This window comes from Oryctolagus cuniculus, chromosome 13, assembly GCF_964237555.1.
Source record: "Oryctolagus cuniculus chromosome 13, mOryCun1.1, whole genome shotgun sequence".
Classification (NCBI taxonomy): domain Eukaryota; kingdom Metazoa; phylum Chordata; class Mammalia; order Lagomorpha; family Leporidae; genus Oryctolagus; species Oryctolagus cuniculus.
In genome coordinates this window covers 25029370-25052022 of record NC_091444.1, presented here as the reverse complement: position 1 = coordinate 25052022, position 22653 = coordinate 25029370, and the positions used below count along the sequence as shown (strand labels likewise).

The following is a 22653-nucleotide window of genomic DNA, read 5'->3' as shown; positions in this document are numbered from 1 at the left end:
TCTGGGACTCCCGCATGGGTTGGGTCATCATCTGAAGCCTCCAAGGTGCATTAGTAAGCAGCTGGATTGGAAGCAGAGGTGGGACTCCATTCTAGGTACTCTGATAGGGAACACAGGTGTCCCAAGTGGTAGCCTCCTCCCAAGAAACTTTTAAAAAACCACATCAACTGACTGATGATCCCCCTCCTTGTTCTGCCTTGCAGAGGACAGAATTAAGAAAAACATTTATTTAATTTGCTGAATGACTGAGAAACAGAGATCTTCCATCCATTTGTGCGCTCCCCAAATGCCCACATCAGCCAGGCCTAGGCAAGTCCTATGTCAGGAGCCTGGAATTCCATTTGGGTGCCTGCACGGGTGGCAGGAACCCAACTACTTGAGCAATCATCTCCTGCCTTGGATGCTCATCAGCAGGGAGCTAGGTCACAAGCAGAGTAGCTGGGACTTGAAATGAGGCACTCGGATACAGAATACAGGAGTCCCAGGTGGTGCACCACAATGCCTGTCCTCCAAGAAACACCTTTTTGTTCTTTTTCCAGTTTTCTTATGGGCAGCCAGCTCCCTGTGCTCATTTTGCTTCTGTAGCCAGCATGGCTTTCACTCTCTTAGCAAGGGAGAGTCTTCCGTGACCATCCCCAACCAGGAAGACCAAGTGATTATGGTGTCTCTGTCTCTGTCTCTCTCTCTCTTACACACACACACACACACACACTCTTGCTTTCTCGTTGTAAATGGCAGGGGGCAAGGTGGGGGTGTAAGAGAAACTTTATACTCGGGAATGGATGGTTTATTAATGGATGGAAGTTTTCAAGAGAGAAGGCATCTTCACTATTCCTATAAAATATTCTTTGATCCAGGTCAGTGTCAAATACATAGCAGAAAGTCAAGGATTCCTTCAAAGTCTCTATCAGCCATGGGCTTCTTTGGATAACGAGTTTAGCAGAAGACTACTTCTTGGAAGAATTATGCATATGGTTAGACTGCCATATATTCTTGGGTTATATTCACAGAAAATATATAGGAGGTGATTTTCTTCAGAGAAATGTGCTACTGGGAAAAAACAAACAAGCATGCTAACAAGGTATCAAAGATCTCATAATATTTTCACAAAATTGTTGGTAAGTGTTGGGAAGCTTGAGAAATTAGTCTACCCCTTGCCAGCCAAATTTGATTCTCTTCTTGATAGTGGTAATTTAACAGTTGTAACTGATAGTCAAAGAAGACACTGCATTCAATTACATGTATAAATAATCTGCTTTAAGGACAACTGGATTTTTAAAAAATGTTTATTTTTATTTGAAAGGCAGAGTTACAGACAGACAGAGGCGGGGGGTGGGGAGAAGGAGAGGGAGAGAAAGAGGAGAGAAAGGGGGAGGGGAAAGGGGAGGAGGATGGGGAGAGGCAGAGGGAGAGAGTCTTCCATTCACTGGTTCACTCCCCAAATGGCTGAAACAGCCAGAGCTGGGACAATCTGAAGCCAGGAGCTTCTTCTGGGACTCCCACGCAGGTGCAGGGGCCCAAGGACTTGGGCCACCTTCCACTGCTTTCCCAGGCCATAGCAGAGAGCTGGATTGGAAGTGAAGCAGCTGGGACTTGAACTGGTGCCCATAAAGGACGCTGGCACTGCAGGTGGCAGCTTAACCCACTATGCCACAGTGCCAGCCCCTGGAATTTTACATAAGTTCAAACAGTATTTGCAAAGCAATGGCTTTATCCAAAATATTTTTAAAATTTTATTTATTTTCATCTTATTTGAAAGGAAAAGAAACATCTTCCAACTGTTGGTTGACTCCCCATTGCCTGCAATAGCCAGGACTGTGCCAGGCTGAAGTCTCAAGCCTCAATCCAGGTCTCAAATGTTAGCAGCCCAAGTACATCAGCCCTTGTCTGCTGCCTCCCAGGGTACACATTAGCAGGAAGCTGGATCAGAAGTGGTAGAGCCAGGACTTGGACCAGGCACTCCAATTTGGGATGCAGGAGTCCCAACCAGAACCTTAACCACTGCACCAAAGGCCCACCCTTGATCAAAGTGTTTTTAAAACTCGTTTGGAATTTGAAAACTCTACTACATTATTCTCAATACCTCAATGATATCCTTTTGAAAATGGGTTAGATTTTTCAGCAATATAAAAATGTCATTTTGTCATAAAAATGTCATTCGTGAATAGGACATGTATTAACAATACAGGTTAACCTAGGCAATGTCCCTGAACAGACCGTGTGGCAGATTTTATTTCCCAGAGACAGCCCCACCTCCTACATTCCCCGTTCTGGCACCCAGGCAGACCTTTGTGAGTGTTACCCAACGCAGGACAGAAGTTTCTGAAGAACTCGCATATTAGCCGGAGTCTAAAGGACCCTGAGAAGGCTTGCAGTGAGGGCTGAAAAGAAATCTAGGAAAATGTGATTGGAAACCGGCAGAGAAAGACGTTTGTTTCTTACTGGTGGAAAGTTGTCCCTAAGGTCACCTGCAGTGACAGTGAAAACAGGACATGTACTGATGCATTCAGGACCTCAGTAAGGGGGTTTGCAGCCACAATATTGGAAATGCCACCTGAGCTCTCACTAGCTATGCATCAAAACAGAGGTTAAGAGAAGGAAAAGTTAAATTTAAGCAGCCAGGACTCACTGCATGCAAAATTAAACTGCTCTCAGTTCTAGTCTCTCCGGATGGTAAATGATGCTCTAAGAAAAGGCTTCCAGGCAAATCAGTGCTGTGGAAAAAAGCGGTTACACATGAGGCCAAGGAATGACAAATCTCTTTGCTAAGATCTCAGTACGATTTAAGGTGGTGTTTTATAGATATTTTCAAACAGATGAAAATCCTGCTAAGTATTTTTAAGGAAGTGCTTCATGGACCGTACTGTAGAACAGGGTATCTAAAGATCTTTAGGCTGTTGTCCTATGGTAGCCCCATAGAGATTCCTAGGTAGACAAGACTTGGATGTATTTTTGGGTGTAGATTTTGTCTAATAGTGGGTTGAAAATTAATACAAAAAGCCAACAATGTGAGGTAGGCATTTTGGCGCAAGTTAAAGCACCACTTGAGACATCTGCATCTTGTAACAGAGTGCCTGGGATCAATTCCTACTCTGCTTCCAATGTGGCTGCCTGGTAATGAACTTGTGAAGGGGCAGATGATGGCCCAAGTACTTGCGTTCTTGCCATCCATAAATGGAGTTATTGTTTCCTTGACTTTGGCTTGGCCCAGCCATGACTGTTGCAAGCACTCAGGGAATGAACCAGCCACTCTGCCTTTCTAAAACAAAACAAGGCCAGCACCTCGGCTCACTAGGCTAATCCTTCACCTGTGGCACCGGCACCCCGGGTTCTAGTCCCGGTTGGGGCGCCAGATTCTGTCCCGGTTGCCCCTCTTCCAGGCCAGCTCTCTGCTGTGGCCTGGGAAGGCAGTGGAGGGTGGCCCAAGTGCTTGGGCCCTGCACCTGCATGGGAGACCAGGAGGAAGCACCTAGCTCCTGGCTTTGGATCAGTGCAGCGCGTCGGCCGTGGCAGCCATTTGGGGGGGTGAACCAATGGAAGGAAGACCTTTCTCTCTGTTTCTCTCACTAACTCTGCCTGTCCAAAAAAAAAAAACAAAAAAAAAACAAAAAAAAAAAAACAAAAAACAAAACAAAAACAAAAACAAAACAAAACAAAAAAACACCACACACACACACACACAAAACACAAAACAAAAAAACCTAAAACAAAGCCCACAAGGCTTAAGAAGCTTATACTGCTTTGACTGAAAGGGAGAAAGACAGTATGAAGTTAAAATGGCCCACTGGACCCCCCAAACTTCTACAGGCAGAAGGTAGTGTGAGAAAACTGCTCAGTGGCATAGATTTTGCCTACACTTTGTGAAGAAGGCAGCAGGCAGAAGTCTTTCTGAATGGTAGGATCAGTGGTTAGTCTCTGCTTGTCCACCACCACTGTGTGTTGGGTGTAGGTCACTGAGCACGTCCCTTGTCTCTACTTCAGTTCTTTAGAATGCTACTCAAAGAGCTTCACCCACTCCTAGTTCTCGCTGACATGACAAATCTCTGGACTCCATGTTCGTGCCACCATGGTAAGAGGGCTCCAGTGTATTCTGTATGTGGAGAGATGTGAACCCTTGTGGCCAGAAGACTGCGCTGGGAAGCACGGGCAGATACGTGCCTAAGATGGACAGTGTACACATCCCATCCCACGTTTTCACAATGTGAGTCACCATCCTTTCACTGAGTTGTGGAGTCCCTCTTGTTTCTTCTGAACATGGACAAGACTGTGACAGTGTTGGCCACGGCAGCAACGCCTGTGTCTTAGAGGACAAGTCACTACAGCTTTGTTCTCTTGGGATACTTATTCTTGGAGTCCAGCTGCCAGACCGTGAGGAAGCCAAGCAGTCACAAGGAAAGGCCCCAGCTAAGATTCCTACTGACGGCCAGCAAAGCCATCAGGCATGTGCGTACGTTTCACTGTGACTCCAGCCACTGGGCCATAGTCACCTCCAGACTTTAAGCCGCTCCAAGGAACATGTATAAAAGAAAAAAGTCTCCTCTGCCATGCCATGCTCGGATTTGTGAGTAAAGTAAGTGATGGTGAATTTTCCAAAGTCACTTAGTTTGAGGTGGTTTGTTATGAAGCAATAGAAAACTGGGTCAAGAAAAATGGAAAACAAACTGTGATATACACATACAATAGAATTATATATTTAGTCATAAAAAGGAATGAAGTATTGACCCATGCAAAAACACGGATGAACCTCAAAGACCTTACACTTACTCAAAGAAGCTGAGCGCCAAGGTTTCTATTTTTTGAAGTTGTAGAATATTCATCTATGATGACTAAATACTGGTTGCCTTTGGGTGTAACTAAGGAAGAACACAAGGAAACATTCTTTGCAGATGGTGTAATATATGTGTGGGTTACAAAGGTGCATCCATTGGTCAAAACTGTACAAGTGTATTTGTGTATTCCAGCTTATGTAAAACTTACCTTAAAACAAAAAAAAATATAAGAATTAGGTGGGGACAGGCAGGACACAGAGATACAAAACTGACAAAATGTTCCTTGCTACTAAAACTGGGAGAGACCTCCACGAAGGTTCATTATTCTATTTTGTTTACTTTGTAGGTGTTTTAGATTTCCCCCAAATGTTTTAAAAAATACTGATTTTTGTAAAAAGTGAGTATAAAGCAATTTAATTTTTATTTAACTGCTAATCAGGCTGAAAAATAATACCAAAAGGATGTTTCTAGAATGTTTCAAATAAGGCAGTATTTTTAAATAAATAGCATACTATCTGCTAAGGCTGCCAAAGTACTACACTCACTGCAATATGTAATTATGTAAAATTGGTTTTTAAAATCAATTTTATTATTCTATATGGTTCCACCGTTAAACAGCATATACATTTTTCATTATTTATTTACTAGATACTGTTTAGTCATCCAACATTTGAGGAACATTAGTAAACTAGTTCTAAAAACAAAAGTAAACACACAAAAAAGAAAGAAAAACTAGTTCCTAGCAACCGAACTGACAGAGATAGAATAGTAAATTAAGTCACTATTTATTAAGATAGTTTATTAGTTTACCTTTATTATGATTGTTCTTTATAATCTAGAAAGAATTCTTTAGGTAGCTATTTTAAATCTCTTCTAATTATTTATTAATATTCTTTTCTAAATGAGGAGAGGTTGGGATTTGGATATCCAATATGCTGTCTTCATAATGAGTTTAGTCTTATGTGATTTTTTTAAAAAATAGGTAACCTATGTTGCTTAAATTATACACCACAGGCATATCACAAATTCCATTTATCCAGACTGAACAAATTTGAAATTTGATGATCCATACCTTCAGTTCATATTTTCCTTCTTAGCTTTGGGATTGCTTATGCAATCTATTGGAAATTTTACCTGGAATATCCTCACAGGCATCCAAAACGAAGTGACAGAACTTCTTCTTTCAGACAGGCTCACCCTGGGTTAGTAGACGGCAGCATCCTGGATTCAGCACGCCGTGAACTGAATGCCCAGATTTCTCCCTCTCTACTCCACGCCTCATCAGCCACCGAGGCTTATTCAGTCTTGAATGTTTCCTTTTCTACAATCCCTCTACAAGTAACTACCGACAGTAAAACACCTCTGGCCAAGATGACTGCAACAGCAAGACCAAATTTTACGGGGAAGCTATGGACCAGCATTTCTCATGAACACAGATGTAAAATATCCTCAAAAAATCAGTAAACTGAATCCAAAAATGTCTAAAAAATTATTAACCATAATCAAGTGAGATTTATTCTAAGTATGCATGGATAGATCAATCGTTAGAAAATCAATGTAATCCAACAGTTCAACAGGCTGAAGAAAAAACTTAGATGATCATTACCAACTGATGCAGAAAAAGTGTCTGACAAAATTCATCACCTGTTCATGCAAAAACATCTCAGCAAGCTAGGAATAAAGGAGAACTTCCTTGACTTGATAAAGAACATTTGCAACGTATCTACAGCCAGCATCACACTTACTGGAAAGAGACTGCATATCATCTCCCTAACACTGGGAACATGGCAACAATGTTCATTCTTATTCATTCATCATTCATTCAACATTCATCATTCTTATTCAAATCAAACTGGAAATGCCAGTTAGTACAAAGAGGAAAAAAAGGGGAGATTAGCGATAAATACACTGAGTAGGAAGAAATAAAACTTCATTTACTTTCTGCACATGACATGATTGCCTATCGAGACATTTCCAAAGAATCAGCAACAAAAAACCTCCTGGAGGACAAAAGGGTACAGGACACGAGACGAACAGAAAGTTGGGAAAAGCAATGTGGTGCAGTGGGTTAAGCTGCTGCCTGCAATGCTGGTATCCCATTCTGGAGTGCTGGTGGAGTTCCAGGCTCCTGGCTTTGGCCTGGTCCAGCCCTGGCTGTTGTGGCCATCAGGGGAGTGAACCACTGGATGAAGAACTTTGTCTCTCTCTCTCCCTCTCTTTGTCACTTTGCCTTTCAAATAAATAAAAATGAATCTTTATTAAAAAGATGAATAGGTACTGGCATTGAGGTGAAGTGTGTTAAGCCACTGCCTGTGATGCTGGCATCCCATATGAGCACCAGTTCAAATCTTGGCTATTCCACTTGTGATCCGGCTCCCTGCTAATGTGCCTGGGAAAGCAGTGGAAGACGGTTCAAGTCCTTGGGTCCCTGCACCCACGTGGGAGACCCAGAAGCTCCTGGCTCCTGCCTATGGACTGGCCCAGCCCTGGCCATTGCAACCATATGGGGAGTGAATGAAGGGATTGAAGATCTCTCTCCCCCCTCTCCCCCTCTCCCTCTGTAACTCTGCCTTTCAAATAAATAAAGATCATTAAAAAAAATAGATGTATAGAAAGTTGATTGCTTTCCAAAATACCAGCAAAGAAAAATTGGAATTGGAAGTTAAAAAATAGTATTTCTGATAGGTCTACAAAGGAAAAAAATAGATATAAACCTAATAAAATATGTCTAAGATCTATATATGGAAAATTACCAAACTTGAATGAAAGAAGTCAGGTAAAAATTTAAATAAATGGAGAAATATTTCATTTTTCTGGATTAGAGAAAGTAACACAATCTATTAAAATTGCAAAACATTATGTGTTATAGATATCAACAAACTGTTTTTCAAGTTTATATGGATAAGGCAAAAGACGTAACATAAAACTGAAGAACAAAGTTAGAGTACCAAGTACCCAAGATCTAACATGAGACTATATGGTAAAAGAACTGATACACAGAAATGTAGTCAACTCCTCTTTGACAAAGAAGCTAAGGCAATTCAGTGGAGAAAGGGTACTTTGGAACAACTGAACACTCAAAAACAAAACTAAACAAAACCAAACCCAGACGCAGACCTTATACCTTCCAAAAATTTTTACCCAGATTGGTCATAGACATACATGTAAAATGCCAACGATAAAACTTCTAGAAAAAAATGTGGTGGAAAATCTAGATGACCCTGGGTGTGCACTGAGGTTTTAGATGCAGCATCAGAAACACAACATCTTCAAGAAAAAAAAGAGATTAATTGAACTTTATTAATACTACACACTTCTGCTCAGTGAAAGACAATGTTAAGAGAATGGCAAGACATGCTGAGGCTGGAAGGAAACACTTGCAAAACATGCATCAGATTAAGGACTTGTATCCAAAATATACAAAGAACTCTTGAACAGAACATTAAGAAAACAAACCATTTTTAAAAAATGGGCAATGATTTAAACAGACACCTCACTGCTAAAGAAAATACACAGATGGAAACATGATATCTCATCTGTAGGCAACTGAAAATTCCAAGTGAGACACCACTGCATACCTACTAGAATGGCTAAAATCCAAAACAACAAACACACAAAACCCTGATAATACCAACTGCTGGCAGCAGTGTAAAGCAGTAACAATTTTCATTCATTACTGGTAGGATGCAAAATGCTACTTTGGAAAATACTTTAAAAAATATTTTATTCACTCATTCATTCATTTGAAAGGCAGAGTTACAGAGTTAGAGTTAGAGTTAGAGTTAGAGAGAGAGAGGGGGAGAGAGAGAGAGAGATCTGATTCACTCCCCAAATGGTAGCAATGGCCAGGGCTGGGCCAAGTTGAAGCCAGGAGCCTGAAATTCCATCTGTGTCTCCCATGAGGGTGCATGGGTCCAAGCACTTGGGCCATCTTCTGCTGCTTTCCTAGGCACATTAGCAGGGAGCTGGATCAGAAGTGGAGCAGCCTGGACTGGAACTGGCACTCATGGAACAGCAGCGTTGAAGGCGGCAGCTTAGCCTGCTATGCCGTGCCGCTGGCCCCACCCTTTTTAAAGTTTGGTAGTTACTTCACACAGTGGCAAAACTGCCCAGTAATGCATTTCTCAGAAGGTATCCCTGTCATTAGGAGATGCAAGACTGTGGCTTGTCCCCATTTACTTGTTATTTAGTTATACAGAAGCATTTAATTCATTATAAAGTACTAACCAAACACAATATTCCGCATATTTTACTGAGATCTTTTATTTTTAGATTAGAATGAGTTTATTTTTTCAAAAGGAAAACTGTATGGAGTATTTTGATAATATTTGGGGAAAAGAGCTGACGTAAATATTACTTTGCATACTGGAGATCAGAGTGGTTATAGCCAATTTGCAATCAAAATGAAATCCTAACACATTATAATGAATAACTACCCAACCCCCCTGTAACAACAGAAAATAATGTAGTGATTTGCTGGCAAGAATACAGATGTGCCAATCCTCTGCTGGAATTGCACTTCATGTAAACTTTCTCTGAAAGACAACAAGCCATGACCAAGATAAAAATGATTTTTTTCAAAGCACTCAATAACAAATAAACTATCCAAATGGGGACACTGCTTAGAATTCAGAAAGAGAATTTTGTGAACACTCACAAGCAAGTCTATATTTGCCGAAAATATCTGAGAATTCAGCAGCAAGTTCTAGGAAAGGATACAAGTTCCTTAAACTGTGGCTGAAGATTACATTGTGAACACATTTTATGTTTTCATGAAACTTACATAAACTCTATAAAAAGCAAAAACAGAACAAAACAAAACAAAACAAAAAGTAAACCAGACCAATTGGGCATTGATGCTCTACCCTTTTAAAAAGTTAACAAAAAAGGCTCTGGTTAATTTATGGAACTAAGGATTCAAGACAACCAGAGATTAGATGATGTAGCAACTTTAATTTCTGTCAATTTTAGAGCACCAAATGCTTAAATTCTTTTTCATATGCAAAATAGTACTTGTTAAGTCTGTTGTTATAAATCTTTATTGCTAGAAATAAAATGGACCAAAAAGATCTCTAACCCCAAGGTATTTGGGAAACAATACAACTACCTAATAAAACAGAATTAAAAATCAACAAACTACTAATGCCCAATGGAAAAGGACTTTGCTAAACAGACTGAAGATATGGCTATGAATGACCACAAATTCACGCTAAAGGGAAGCTAAAGATACTGAGACCATTTTAAAACTAGTTACTTCTGTCCTTCAATGGTATCAACTTTAAAGGAAATTGTTTTAAAATGTTAAAAAATGTCTGTAGTTTATTTTTCTGGGGAGAGGAGAGAGGCCAGACTTGACTTACAGGTGAAGCAAATAATATGACCCAAACATTGTGATGGCAATATGTCATAGCATGCTTAAATGATATTCCTTCCAGACCCAAGATTTTACAACATTTACATGTGACCACTGATATTTGCTACTGTAATTGATATTTTATTTTGTATAACAGTCATATTAACACTTGCTTGTCAGTGATAAGAATTAGGGCTGATTTTTATATATTATTAGAAAAGTCAGATGTTTACCCATTCCATGTGAGTACTAAAGCGTGAATAGATTTCTTACATAAAGGTGAAGAAAAGTAATTTTTAACCCACACAAAAATTTATTCTCTGAAAATTAAACTGTCATTAAAATCTCCTTGGAATAGTAATTTTAACATTGTTTACACAGAAGTCAACAATTTCTTTATGTAGTACAATTATACAAAAGGAAAAAGGCACCGAGACAATCGGTGTATAGATAGTAGAAAAGTAGTTATGAGGATAAAATGCAACATATAGCACAGTTTCCATTATATGAAAGTGATCAGATATACGCTCATTCTAGAAAACAGATTGCTTCACACACTTATCTGTTTATACTTTTGATCCAAAATGCAAAGTAATGTGACAATAATACAATATTGTCGATAATCACACAGACACTTGTATATATGAACAAGATCCACCAATGGTTGAGAGTCACTAGCAGATGTGTTAGGGACAATTGAAGACCACGGGAAACATTATTCAGGAGTGTATTTTCTCAGGTTGTCTGAAAGAGTTCTGCTCACAGAGCATTTAGACTTCATCACACTGTTATATCCATTATTAGAAAAATAAGTAAGAAAGCTCTGTAGAAACTATATTATTAAGGAGGCTTCTTGACTCAAAAAGTGAGAGGAAGGAAGGGAGGGAGGGAAGAAGAAAGGCAGGAAGGGGACAATGGAATAAAAGATTCTGCTAATTGAGTTTTCCCATAAAATTACATTATTTTGAGAACTAAAACAATGCAAGAGTGTTGAGCAGTGATGAACCTCATGAGTTTTAGAAAAACGATCGATCAAGACCCTTAAAACTCAGGAAATAACCATTCTTCCTCAAGGCTAATTTAACTGAAAAGTAATATTTATATATTTTTAATCTCAACATTTTAGTAAAAATCTAACCAAAGTTTGGCTATCTTTTCTATGACACCTTTAAAGATTCCTCAAAATTACTGTCACTATTCTTTTCCAAAAAGGCATCTAAAAATAAAATTATACAGAAACACGATAAACTAATTTTGTAATGCAAGCTACTACTGAAAATTTCCTCTTGGTAAGCTTAAATATTTTTAACATAAAATGCAGCTGGAAGAATCACCATTCAGTTCTTGCTGTGCTTCTAATAATTGTTCAAATACATTCAGACACTAAGAGAGCTATCTGGTCTTTCCTCACACAACAAATGTCTGTCACTGGAGAAGGCTGCAATATTCTCAATGTGTACTAAAAAGACTGCCCCAACAAAGTCACTTCCCATATTCCCCCACTAGAAGAAAGAAAGCGATCTTCTGTACTCCGTGGTATTTATTTCAGTCTTCAGTTTTTTGAAATAGCCTGGTTAAAGAAACTTTGAAAAGCCTTCTCAGAAAATTTAAAATAAAAAAGGATGTACAATCTTGGGGGAGAGGGGAGGGAGAAGACCAAAAGTAGAGATGTGACACAGGAACCCAGAATTCCTCACTTCCAAAGTTGGGTTCTGCTGCATTATAACTGGGTATTGGGCACCAAGGTGCCACCCCGTTACAGGCTTCTCCCTATTACAGAGACTGATCCTTTCTCATGCAGGGCTCTTGTCTCCCATTGGTGCTTACCTATTACTTTCATCAACATAACGGGGTGGGGGGGCACACAGGAATGACTGAGGATCTACCTTGAGAGTCATTACTGAAAACAGTACCAACAGGGGCAGCTGACAGCTTAGCAATGGACAAAGGGTGAGCTGGGAAGAGGCTCAACCAGGAATGGCAAAGAGAAGCAGCTAACCACAGATAAGGGAAAATCCCTACTTCCTCATTCAACAAAATCATGTTTAACACTAACTGCTTAGGCTTACATAGATAGGCACTCTAACAATATCTGAATATATAAATGAATTTTGGAAGCATTTTTCAGGGGAATGTTATACGTTGTACATTGAGTATTCATTTTAAACACATTGTCAGATGAGAGATCACATGTTAAAGGAATTAAAAGAAAGGTGTTAAGGTTTTATTTTTTAAAGCAGTCTTGAGTACTTTAAAGACAAACTCAAAAATCAAATAGTACAAGCTTCATTTACTAATAATGAGAATAACAAAGAAGATGAAGAAAGCCCTAAAATAAAAACAATTTAAGATACAGACTGTCAAACTGATGCTGAAACAATATCAAACATCTTGCACTATAACTGACATAGCCCTGACTTTGTTCTCATAATTAATTATTAAACGTTTTTATGTACTAAGAGGCTCATATTCCACAATACAGTTATACCAAGCCTTACAACTGCTCAAGGTAAGTGCATACAACAATAACCCTCCTAACAGCAGCAGCAAATGCCTTATGAATGAAGAGCATCACCCTTTGTCTATGTAGTCTCTGACAGAGCCTGGCTGCTCCTCCCTACCGCCTGGTCCACAGGACTAAGGAATTATTCAGCTCTGATGGATGAACTCTGCTAGCCAGTGCGACTTTCTGTGAGTAAGAGTAGGCGGAAAGGCAGGGCGGAAGAATGCAGGAGCGTTTTAAAAAGATACATACTAGTCTAAACAGGGAGAGAAAACAGCAAGAATTTTACATCCATTTTTGATAATGGATTAATAATTCCAGGCTACTGAACTCCATCATTTTAAGGTTATATTAACCAAATCTCAAACTATGGTCAGATCAAATACAGAGATACACCAGCAGTCACAAAACAGCCTAATTCCATAATGACATTACTTCAAATCTTCAAATAATTCACTTTTCAGTAGGTTGAGAAAACTTTCAAAACATAATATATATTAATATTACATCAGAGACAGAAGGGTGGCTGCATCTCAAGTGAGGGGAAACAAAAACTTAGATGTGCCTTATCCACAGCATTTATTCTATCTGAAAGAGGTTTTGAGGTTGCCATATTTGCTATTTCAGATAAAGGACCCAAGGACCCTAAGAAAGAATAAAGCACTCAAGGCAATGTGTGAGACTGGAGCAGGAGTAACAGGGTTCCTAGTGAAGAATCCAGGACTGAAGTGCATCTGGTCGGTGTGAGGACAAGGAAGCCAGTGAGGAGGATGGCAAGGAAGCCTACTCCACACAAGAACGCAAGAAGGCCACCACCCATGGCTGCTACTACACATGTGCTCAAAGGTCAGTCTTATTTCACTTAGAATCCCGACAGAAATACAAGACAAATATCTCCCCAGACATCCTCCCGGCCTTGTATCTAATGCAAAGGAATGTGCAAGAATCCTAGAACCAACACAGCAAAATATATTTATTACAGCAAGCAACAGTTTGAAGAAGTTATATTAAATGTGAATGTGCAGGAACTCATGATTAATATCAATTTTTATTGTTCACTAAACATGTTTCCCTTTGAGAAAGCACAAATATCAATACTACTACCCCTAGTCTTAATCTCTCCCTGATTTATCCACTGTCACACTTAGAGATCTAATCTACAGATACTGAGGCACTGCTACTGATAATTTTATGCAATAAGTTCAATAGTCTACACCAATATCTCAAGAGAGGATTTCCTGGGGTGTCTGATAAAATGTCGCTTCTTAGATTTCCCCAGACCCAGTGAAACCGAATCCTTGGAGACGGAGTTGTAGATACAAAATTAAGCTCTCAAGGTAATTTTGAAGTGCAGTGCAGTTTGGAAAACACTAGTTTGTGTCTTGTCCCTGGGAAGAACATGTGTCTGGAGTTTGGTGTGAGTCTAACATATTTTCATTCTTCGACTCAGGAGTTATCTTCTCCTAGGGGGACAGAGCGACATGCGATGAAACTAGCTGTAACTCCTGTGTTCTCTTTATTAAAGAGCACAGGGGAAGCATAAATAAGCTGCACCGAGAGTACAGGGAGGCAGAACCTGCTGGCAACTGGCTGGGTTAAGATGTGGGCCTGACAGGTTACAGGATTTCTGCTGCCCAGGGCAAAAAGGTGCTTATGCAGTTAAATACCTCAGATTCCCAGAAGCAGTCAAAAAGCAGAATAAATTGATTAGTATACTTTGGGAACATTAGTATGTGCTACATTGGTAAATTAATCTCAAGTCTTTGGAAAACAAAGTCATCTACAAGGTATGACACAGAGTATCATCTGCGGCCTGAGAGGAATGAAATCCTGATTGTTTTTCTGTCACTCAAGTTTATTTTGCCCCCTAGTTTCGGCATTCCATTAAGGTGGGTGGGATCATTAATAAACACTGTTTTTGCAACTAGTAAAGAAGGATCCAACTTCAACATGCATAGCAGAGGTCTTAGAGTAACTTACACCTGGGTTCGGAGGCTAGTTTCACTAATGTACTTACTTATGGGATGACCCTAGGACAGTCGCTTAACCTCTTGAATGATGAAAAAAAAAAAAACTGCAGTTTCTTCATCGATAAAACGTTGATAATATTACTTCCCTCGGAGTACTGCTGTGAGAATCAAATAATAAGTTACTGTGCCAGGTCTTAGTAAATTACAGCTGTTTACTATCATCTTTATGACACATTTTGGAGGGCCCAACTGATATTTTAAAATTAACTTTGGAAAATACCTTGTATCATGGTTAACCCTGTGAGATACTAAATGGCTGGTGATAATTATACTGATGGCTGCCCCAGTGGAGGCCACACATGAACTGGGGATGGCAGATGGGAGAAAAAGAAAGAAACAGAAACTTGTGAATAATTAGTCTCCACGTGAAATAATACAACAGCTGTCAATTAATAGGAAAAACTTCTAGGAGTTTTCCAGTCCATGTAGACAAATGGCAATTTTATGCAAATAGATTTAGGCCCTTTCTATTCACATCTGGATAGGTACCTTGAAAAAAATCTCTTGGTGACTACTGCTCTTAAGCCGCCTAAAACTCACACCTTCCAGTAGCCTGTTTTACAGTTCGTTTGAAAGACTGCAGTATCATTCGGCCTCCCCACCCATCTCTGCTTTGAAGAACGTCCTCAATTCTATTCCTTCTCTCTCTACTTGGTGCAACCTTCCTTTGCAGTCCCTGATTATGCGCGATTCACTTGATAAGTAAATGGAAAACGAAGAGGGTCTTAAAGAAATGATTTATGGATAGCCCTAGGCGTCAGCACCATGCTGGATGAAACTCCTCCACCAGGCCTCAAATGTAAACATGCAAACAACAATCAAGGTAGCTTAGATAGTTTATCAATTAGGTTTTCCATTTTTAAGCTGGGGTCCAATTTATTATTTTTGTCAGCAATACAGTACTACTGAGAACTGACTGAATGCATAAGGTAATATTCGATTGGATTTCAGGCAAAACGTGGATGGTACTGAAGACACAGCACCATGAGACTGTTTCTGAAAGGTAAGATGATCTCCTATACCACTTCTCTGCAGTTTGAAACACACGTCATTACCTGGCCAGTAGTAACTACACTTGGCAGCTCATTTGCACGACTGTGACTCTAGGCTCATGAGCTCTCATAACCGCCAGTCAGTTGCCATCTCTAGACTGTCTCATTTTATCATAAAACGAGGCAACTCCAATGAACAGGAAGAAAGGGGGTTTTCTTTCTCCACTTTCCCAGTCAGCACCTGCTGCCCGCCACTGGGCCCCTATTTGCTATAGTTAGTGAGATGCAAGGTTTTGTCTTTAAGCTTTCATGCAAATTCAAGTACACAAAGCAACAGTAGTACTGTGCAATACATCAGATCAGCAGAGTCGTGTGGGTCTCTTGAGCCCCATGTAATCCCTTTATATAAGAACAGTCAATTTGGGGGAGTAACTACTTCAAGCTGTGTCAATTCACAGGAAAAAAAAAAGGTATATATTTTGTTTTGTATGGAGAAAAATGCCAGCAAATATCATCCCAAACTAAACATAGTATCTGGCAAATTTATGGAGGAGAAAAAGAATCCATAAGTTGAGAAATCTTTTTCCATTGAGTTTTCTGAAAAAGCCATGGCCACTTCACCTTTGTGAATTAACACACGTGCACACATAGTTATCTAGGGTGTGTGTGCGTGTATATGCATTTTCTAATCTTTGAGAATCGTGGTGTGCATGCACTTTATCGTCTTTGAGAACCTGGAAGCTGGGATGAAGGGAGGGTCTTTCTTAATGTTTTTCAAAACGTTGACTAATTTTTGGGTCACATAGGACTTGATCCTTGCACCAGATAAACTTAGGATATATCAAACCACAAACTTAATTCTGGGCATAGTCTGAATAAAGAGGTACATTTAACAATGAATTAGTTCTTTTTCTTACTAGGGGTGAAAGCACCAAACTGATCTTACTAATGTGTTTGAGTAAGCTTGTTCCAGCTACAAATAAGCCTGATAACTCTTTTTATTAGGAAGATACCAGTTGTCAGCAATACAGGCAGTTGTTCCAAAGCTGGAGAAGATAGCTGTAATGTCAAATGCCTAAGTCTAATTTCCCATGAAATCTACACCCTCCCTTTCAAATCTTTTTGTATACTGTTGGCTGAGGATACTTCAATGAGATACCTATTTTACCATTTGATTCGTGTTCCAACTTTACAGCTTAACTAACCTATAAAAAATTCTGGAAAAAGTTCACTGATGTAACAAGAAAAGGCTGGATTTCCCCTTTCATGCAATTCTGCAACCTATGTTCCTAAACTCCATGTTACCCAATATAGCATTTGTATTTTTCCTATAGTTTATGTGTATGAATGCATAGAGCTGCCATTTTTTTAACTAAAAAAGATATAGGACTTCATAATATTTTTGATTTCTCTTAAGGCCTCTCAGTACAGCCAAGCCGCAGTAAATGCTATGATTTTTGTTATTATGCCAATAACAAGTTCTAGCTTACAACGATATATAGTACTTAGGACTAGGAACAATGATACACAGCTTTTTAGTAACTGATAAATAATATGCTTTTGTCTAGTTTAACTAAAAATGAGAAAGAAAAAAGCAAATTTTTTCATATATAAACATACTCTATTTAAGAAAGTATATGCATAAAATTATATATTAGGTAAGAAGCAAAATTAAAAAGAAAACAGCTTATAATATTCCTGACAGACCAGAGTTCCTAAATATAAAAAGAACAAATGAAAGTGTCCTGTCATTTAAAAAATTCGTACAACCTTTACTCGTGTCCGAGGAAATCAAGATTTGTGACACTGTTCTGAGGAATCTTTACATTTATAAAAATTGAAGGCCTAATTTCGCAAATACAACTTTCAAGCTGTATGAGCAAATTCAGCTTACAAGAAAGGCACAGGATGACGTCACGTTGAAGCACATTGTCTGTAAATTTCATAAAATCTCATCACAAGTCACTAGAAACTTCGTAAGGAGTCTCAGAACCGTTCATAGGATGTTCTGAATCAACTGAGAACTGGATAGTCTTTATATCACAAATACAAATTGAAGTAAAAGTGAGATTTAGAGAGGACTGTTTCTTATCCTGAATGCTACCTGCTTTATGCAGTGTTGGTTTCTAAGTACCCAGAGCAGACATTTTTCTTTAACTTGAATTGTTTTCAATTTCTAACAGCTCATCTACTGTGTTTTTCACTTTGTTAAAAAAAAAAGGTATTTTGAAATTACTACAATTTTAAAGAGTTAATTACTGAAAGGATTTTTAAAGTCAAGGCCTGCTCTATTAGCTTCCTACATTGGAATACAATAATACAGGAAGTGCTTTCAACAGAAAGTTACATAGTTCTACAGTACAACCTGTCTAGGGAGACTTGCAAGGGACCAGTGCGGTGACTTGGTCTCTTTGGATCAGGCAAAGGCAGATGCAAATGAAGAAATGAACTTGGGGGAAAAAAAAGCAACACATTTAGAAAATTCCTTCACAGAAATGAGTGTTTGCCTGCACTCAGATTCAGTGCTTTTGAGAAGAACTGAGGCACAATGAAACCAAATGCAGAGAGGGAAAACACCTGAAATAAACCAGGTTCAATGGACTGACGCCCTCCACCACGGATCTGACTTAGGAGAGAGCTGGAGAACTGCTCATTTCTCATCAGGGAACATCACAAACAGCAGGGACCAGCCAGTTGAAACGGGTTTTGTGGATATGTGGGGTGATACTGAAATACTGTTGCAACTAAAATTTTGATTTTTTAAAAGCACTTATAATATTCCATGACATTACTGGCTTTTTAGCTAAAGTAAAATTAACTTCAAATCAAAAGCATGTCTCTGGAGTGGTGTTAGTTTAACAATAATGATGTCAGTTTCTCAGTTTCCCAAACAAGCTCTACCAGAGAGATCTTTTCTTCATCGCTGTCAGTTTTAGATGTTCTTCCCACCGAATTTAAAGCATTTTGGTAGAATGTTGAGTGCGACTCTTCAAAGTACAGCTCCTCTGATGGTGATTAGGTGAAAGCAGTATGTTGTGATCAGAAATAACGCCGCCTTGGATTGCGACCGCTCCTGCGAACTGTCATCACGACTCTAGCAACGCATGCCACCTACATACTTGCTGTCCTTTGGACTCTTTCATCTCAGTCCAGTGATTGAGTTCCTCTTCTCCAGAGCTGTTCAGACCTAAAGAAATCCAGCCTATCATCTCTTTTCTTTTCATGCTGCGTTTGTTATACACGGACAGTATGAGTGTTACATCAGAAAGCTGAAATAGGGCCACTTGGAAAACAAACGTTTCCTTGTACACTGGGTTTGGCTGCCCTCTGCGGATGGATGTCTTGCATTTGGACATCTCTTGACCCATGGAATTCAGTAGAGTTAACTTAACATATGTATCTAAAGGAAAAAACAACACATCACACGTATCATTTGAAGCAAACTCAACATAATTTTCTCGCAACATATGCTGAAAAGATTAAATATTTAAACTTTACAAGGATATGGTGTATACCATGTTTAATGGTAATTCAACCAATTCCATTTTGATGTAGATGCTTACAAAATGTGATAAGTAACAGAAAACCTTAAGTAGGCCAAAAATATTTTTGGGGTAATAATAACTTAACCTCACTAGTTTTCAATAATAGAATTTAAAGGTATACCTCATAATCCTTCCTTTCCCCTCCCACCCACATCCCTGCCCGCCCACTACCACCCCTGCCCACTCTCGTCCCATTCAGCTTCACTGAGCACAACATCATAGCATTAATCAACACTTAGCAAGCTTGATTAGCCACAACACTGTAAAGCATTCCACTGTGTTTTCAGAGAATCAGAAGAAACAAACAAATAGGAATGAAGGCAAATGGTGAAGAGGAAAAGAGGAAGACAAATACGCAAAGATGACATCAAAACAGCTTAGGATGAAATGTCAAAAAAATCTCTGCATGGATGTGGTTTTAAAATATATCTTAAAAACATTTAAGGGCCAAAATGAAGCCAAATGCATTAAGAGTTCAAAGTTTAACAAATCAAGTAAAACTTTCTCCTGGTTTCATGCAACAGTATATTTAATGTGCTTTTTTAGGTAGTTAAGATAAATACCACAGAAATTCTTTTTGGCACAATTTAATGTAAAATTTCAAGTATGATATCTTAATTATTTTCATGAATTAGAAAACAAAAACCTGACGTGATGTTGAGTGTACAAAGTGAAACAGAACACTTCATTGCCTGATTATCTGGGAGAAAATCCTCTCTGAACGAATGGGCTTTCAAGCTCTTTAGCCCCATGCAAATGATCTTCAGCATGTTGATCCATCATGTGTACTTCAGATCAAAATTCAATTAATTTTAAAGAAAACTGCAATATTTCTCATGAAATATCTACTTCTGTTATATGAATCAAAGTACAGATGAATGAAAAATTAAAGCTTTCATTTAAAAAATGTTTTGCCTCTTTTATAGATATTCTGCACACCATCATCCATAATCAGAGATAAATTCTACGTTAGTTTTTATTTATAGTACCACAGATAATAAATGTGCATTTTTTTCAGAAACCAACATGGTGGACAGCTTCACTGCTGGCAAGTTTTAGGGTATTTTGTTTTTGCATGAAAAGACAACATCCAATTAGCCTCTACAGGAACTCACCTCGGATAATATAAACCTGTCCACCTATCAAGTGTTTTAGACAACAGAACAGTCCATCTGACAACAGGGGGTGGAAAGCAGTAAAAGAAATAATGACCAGATGTCAATCGTTGGGTGAAAGAGGGTCAAAGGTTAGAATTAAAGAGGAAACACTGTTCACTGGGGTGGAAGAACACAAAACTTTAGCATTTTAATTCAGGCAGAGGGTTGAACAAAAGGGTTGTTGGGTAAATTTCATGGAATGAGAATTTTAAGGTCATTGTGCAACCTTAAATAAAAATTACACTGTTTTAAAGAGGGACATCTTTATAAAGATATCTTCTTGGTCTGAAGCACATTGAACATAGAATCATGCAAATTATCAAACTACAAAAGACTGAATAAAAGTCATTCATTATAGGATCATCATTATTATGCCAAATTTTAAGTTTGTCCATGCAATATTTGATATTTGCAATACTTTTATTACTCCCAATGTGATATAAAATTAAGTTACACAAAATAAAACAGAACTATCAAAATTTCTGCTCTTGAATGTTGCTACTGTTTATTTAGTTAATATTGGTATTATTCATTATGTGGCATAATTCAAAGCTCAGAACCTGGGTATAAATGAAGAGCTACAACTTTACATAATTTATTCAGCTTATGAAAACTGCTCAAACTGTTTTACATTTTATTTTATAAATATCCTACTTTTGCTTTATAAATACTCTGTGTTCAAGTAATTGCTTTTAATATTGACTTATATTTACTTCCTAGTTACCTCACAGCTAATACCACTGATCATCCTTATACTGAAGATCAAATTCTAAAATAATGGTAATTCCTATAACCTATTTTTTAGTCCAAAATATTGGCTCCAGGTGTGGATGTTAATCTTTCTCAACGTGTTTATTACCTGTCCCTGCTGCTGCCCCTGGCCTTGCCATGGTTCATTTTAGTCTGTGTTTCTCTGGTTTCATCAGAGTGGCTACAGGAAGGCAAGCCAATCATTTTATTACACTACATTTTATCAACATTTATTTAAAAAAGTATACTTTTCGCTAAAGCATGAAAGACGAACAGATAGCCTGCGGCTCCAGGTGACCCAGATGATGTTTCGTTTCAGCTGTACAGTGTCAAAAACTTTTTGCGGTCCGAATGTCTTTGGCCAGGGCGTGCACACTCCTGCCTGTCACTGGCCTCACCACGCTCCCTCGCATTCATCTATGAGCTTTACTCATTTCCTTCTCAGGCCATTGGAGCCTGCATCCTAAGTGTGTGTTTTAATGAAGATAACCAAGCCACGCTTCCACATCGGTTTATTCTAGTCATTGCTTCTTGTCTCCTACCGAACTTGCCCGTGTGAAATGAGAAGGCAGACCCCTTAATTCCAGCCTTCTCTGAGGCACCTTGATCTCACCTGAGCCTCCCAATTACCCCGTGAGGGACATGGCCTTTATTTTACCTATAAAGAAACGGACTGAGGTCACTCATGTAAGGGGAGAAACGTAAATATCACAGTAGCCTCCGGACTTCTAATTCAGGAATGGATACATTCCCTGATAGGACCTCGGAAGCAGGCGTTCCAATATGACTTGGGGCAAACCAAATACAGTCAGGCCTTTCATCCATCGAATAAAGAGCTTCCGTAACATTTAGAAGTAAAGCTTATTTAATTCAGTCTGAACAAATTTCCCCTCCTTTAATAATTATTTAGTGTGTGCAGTAAAAGGCTGCACTAACCAATTGAGGGGGAATCCTTAAAGAAATTTAAGGTGGTATTATTAGTCAGCATTTCCTTTTGAATCAATCTTCAGTTTAGGCATCAACAGCTGTGATTTTGGGAAAGCACAAAGATGCCCCCAGTACATCTCACAGAGAGGCACAGACGGGCTGGGGGTTCGTCAGGGGACAGCCAGCACCTCTGTATGCCCAGAACCTGCCCTCACCCCAGTGGACTGCGAGAGGCAGAGAGAAGAGCAGGAGGCGCACACGAGGGCAGAGGGCAGAGGGCAGAGGGCAGAGGGCACAGGCCTGCCAGTTCCTCTCCCTGCCTAGCACCTGAGGTGCACTCAGCAGAGCAGTCCTCTTTCTGCCTGTCCTGGCACAGGCAGGGCCCGTGAGGGTCTCTGAGACAAGCCTCTGCCGCAGTACCCGTTTGCAGTTTTAAAGGGAAAGAAATGTGAACACTTTCGTCCTCGACTGTTAAGGGGGCAAAAGGGGACGACACAGAAGTAAAAACAGTAGTTCGCAGTACCGCCTGCACACAGAAAACACAGAAGTAATCCGCAGTTGACAGCAAGGGCTACACACATTCCTGTTTATATTGGGAGCATCACTCACTTTTTAAAGCCTTGTAAC

The 22653-nt window shown here is 39.2% G+C and overlaps 1 protein-coding gene across 6 annotated transcripts in view; it reads right to left on the bottom strand.

The window, feature by feature from the left end:
* Positions 1–10060: 10060 nt before the first annotated feature.
* The window catches only part of SYT14 (synaptotagmin 14), a 249427-nt gene continuing 236834 nt past the window's right edge, over positions 10061–22653 (bottom strand). For 4 of the 6 annotated variants that reach the window (XM_051820526.2, XM_070055235.1, XM_070055236.1 and 1 more), the window contains 2 exons: positions 20308–20364; positions 10061–19047 (listed from right to left, as the gene is read on the bottom strand). In XM_051820526.2, coding sequence (XP_051676486.1) covers positions 18734–19047; positions 20308–20364 — 371 coding nt within the window. In that variant the 3' untranslated portion in view covers positions 10061–18733. The remainder of the gene's footprint in view (positions 19048–20307; positions 20365–22653) is intronic. The other 2 variants (XM_017347809.3, XM_070055234.1) reach the window with 1 other exon arrangement.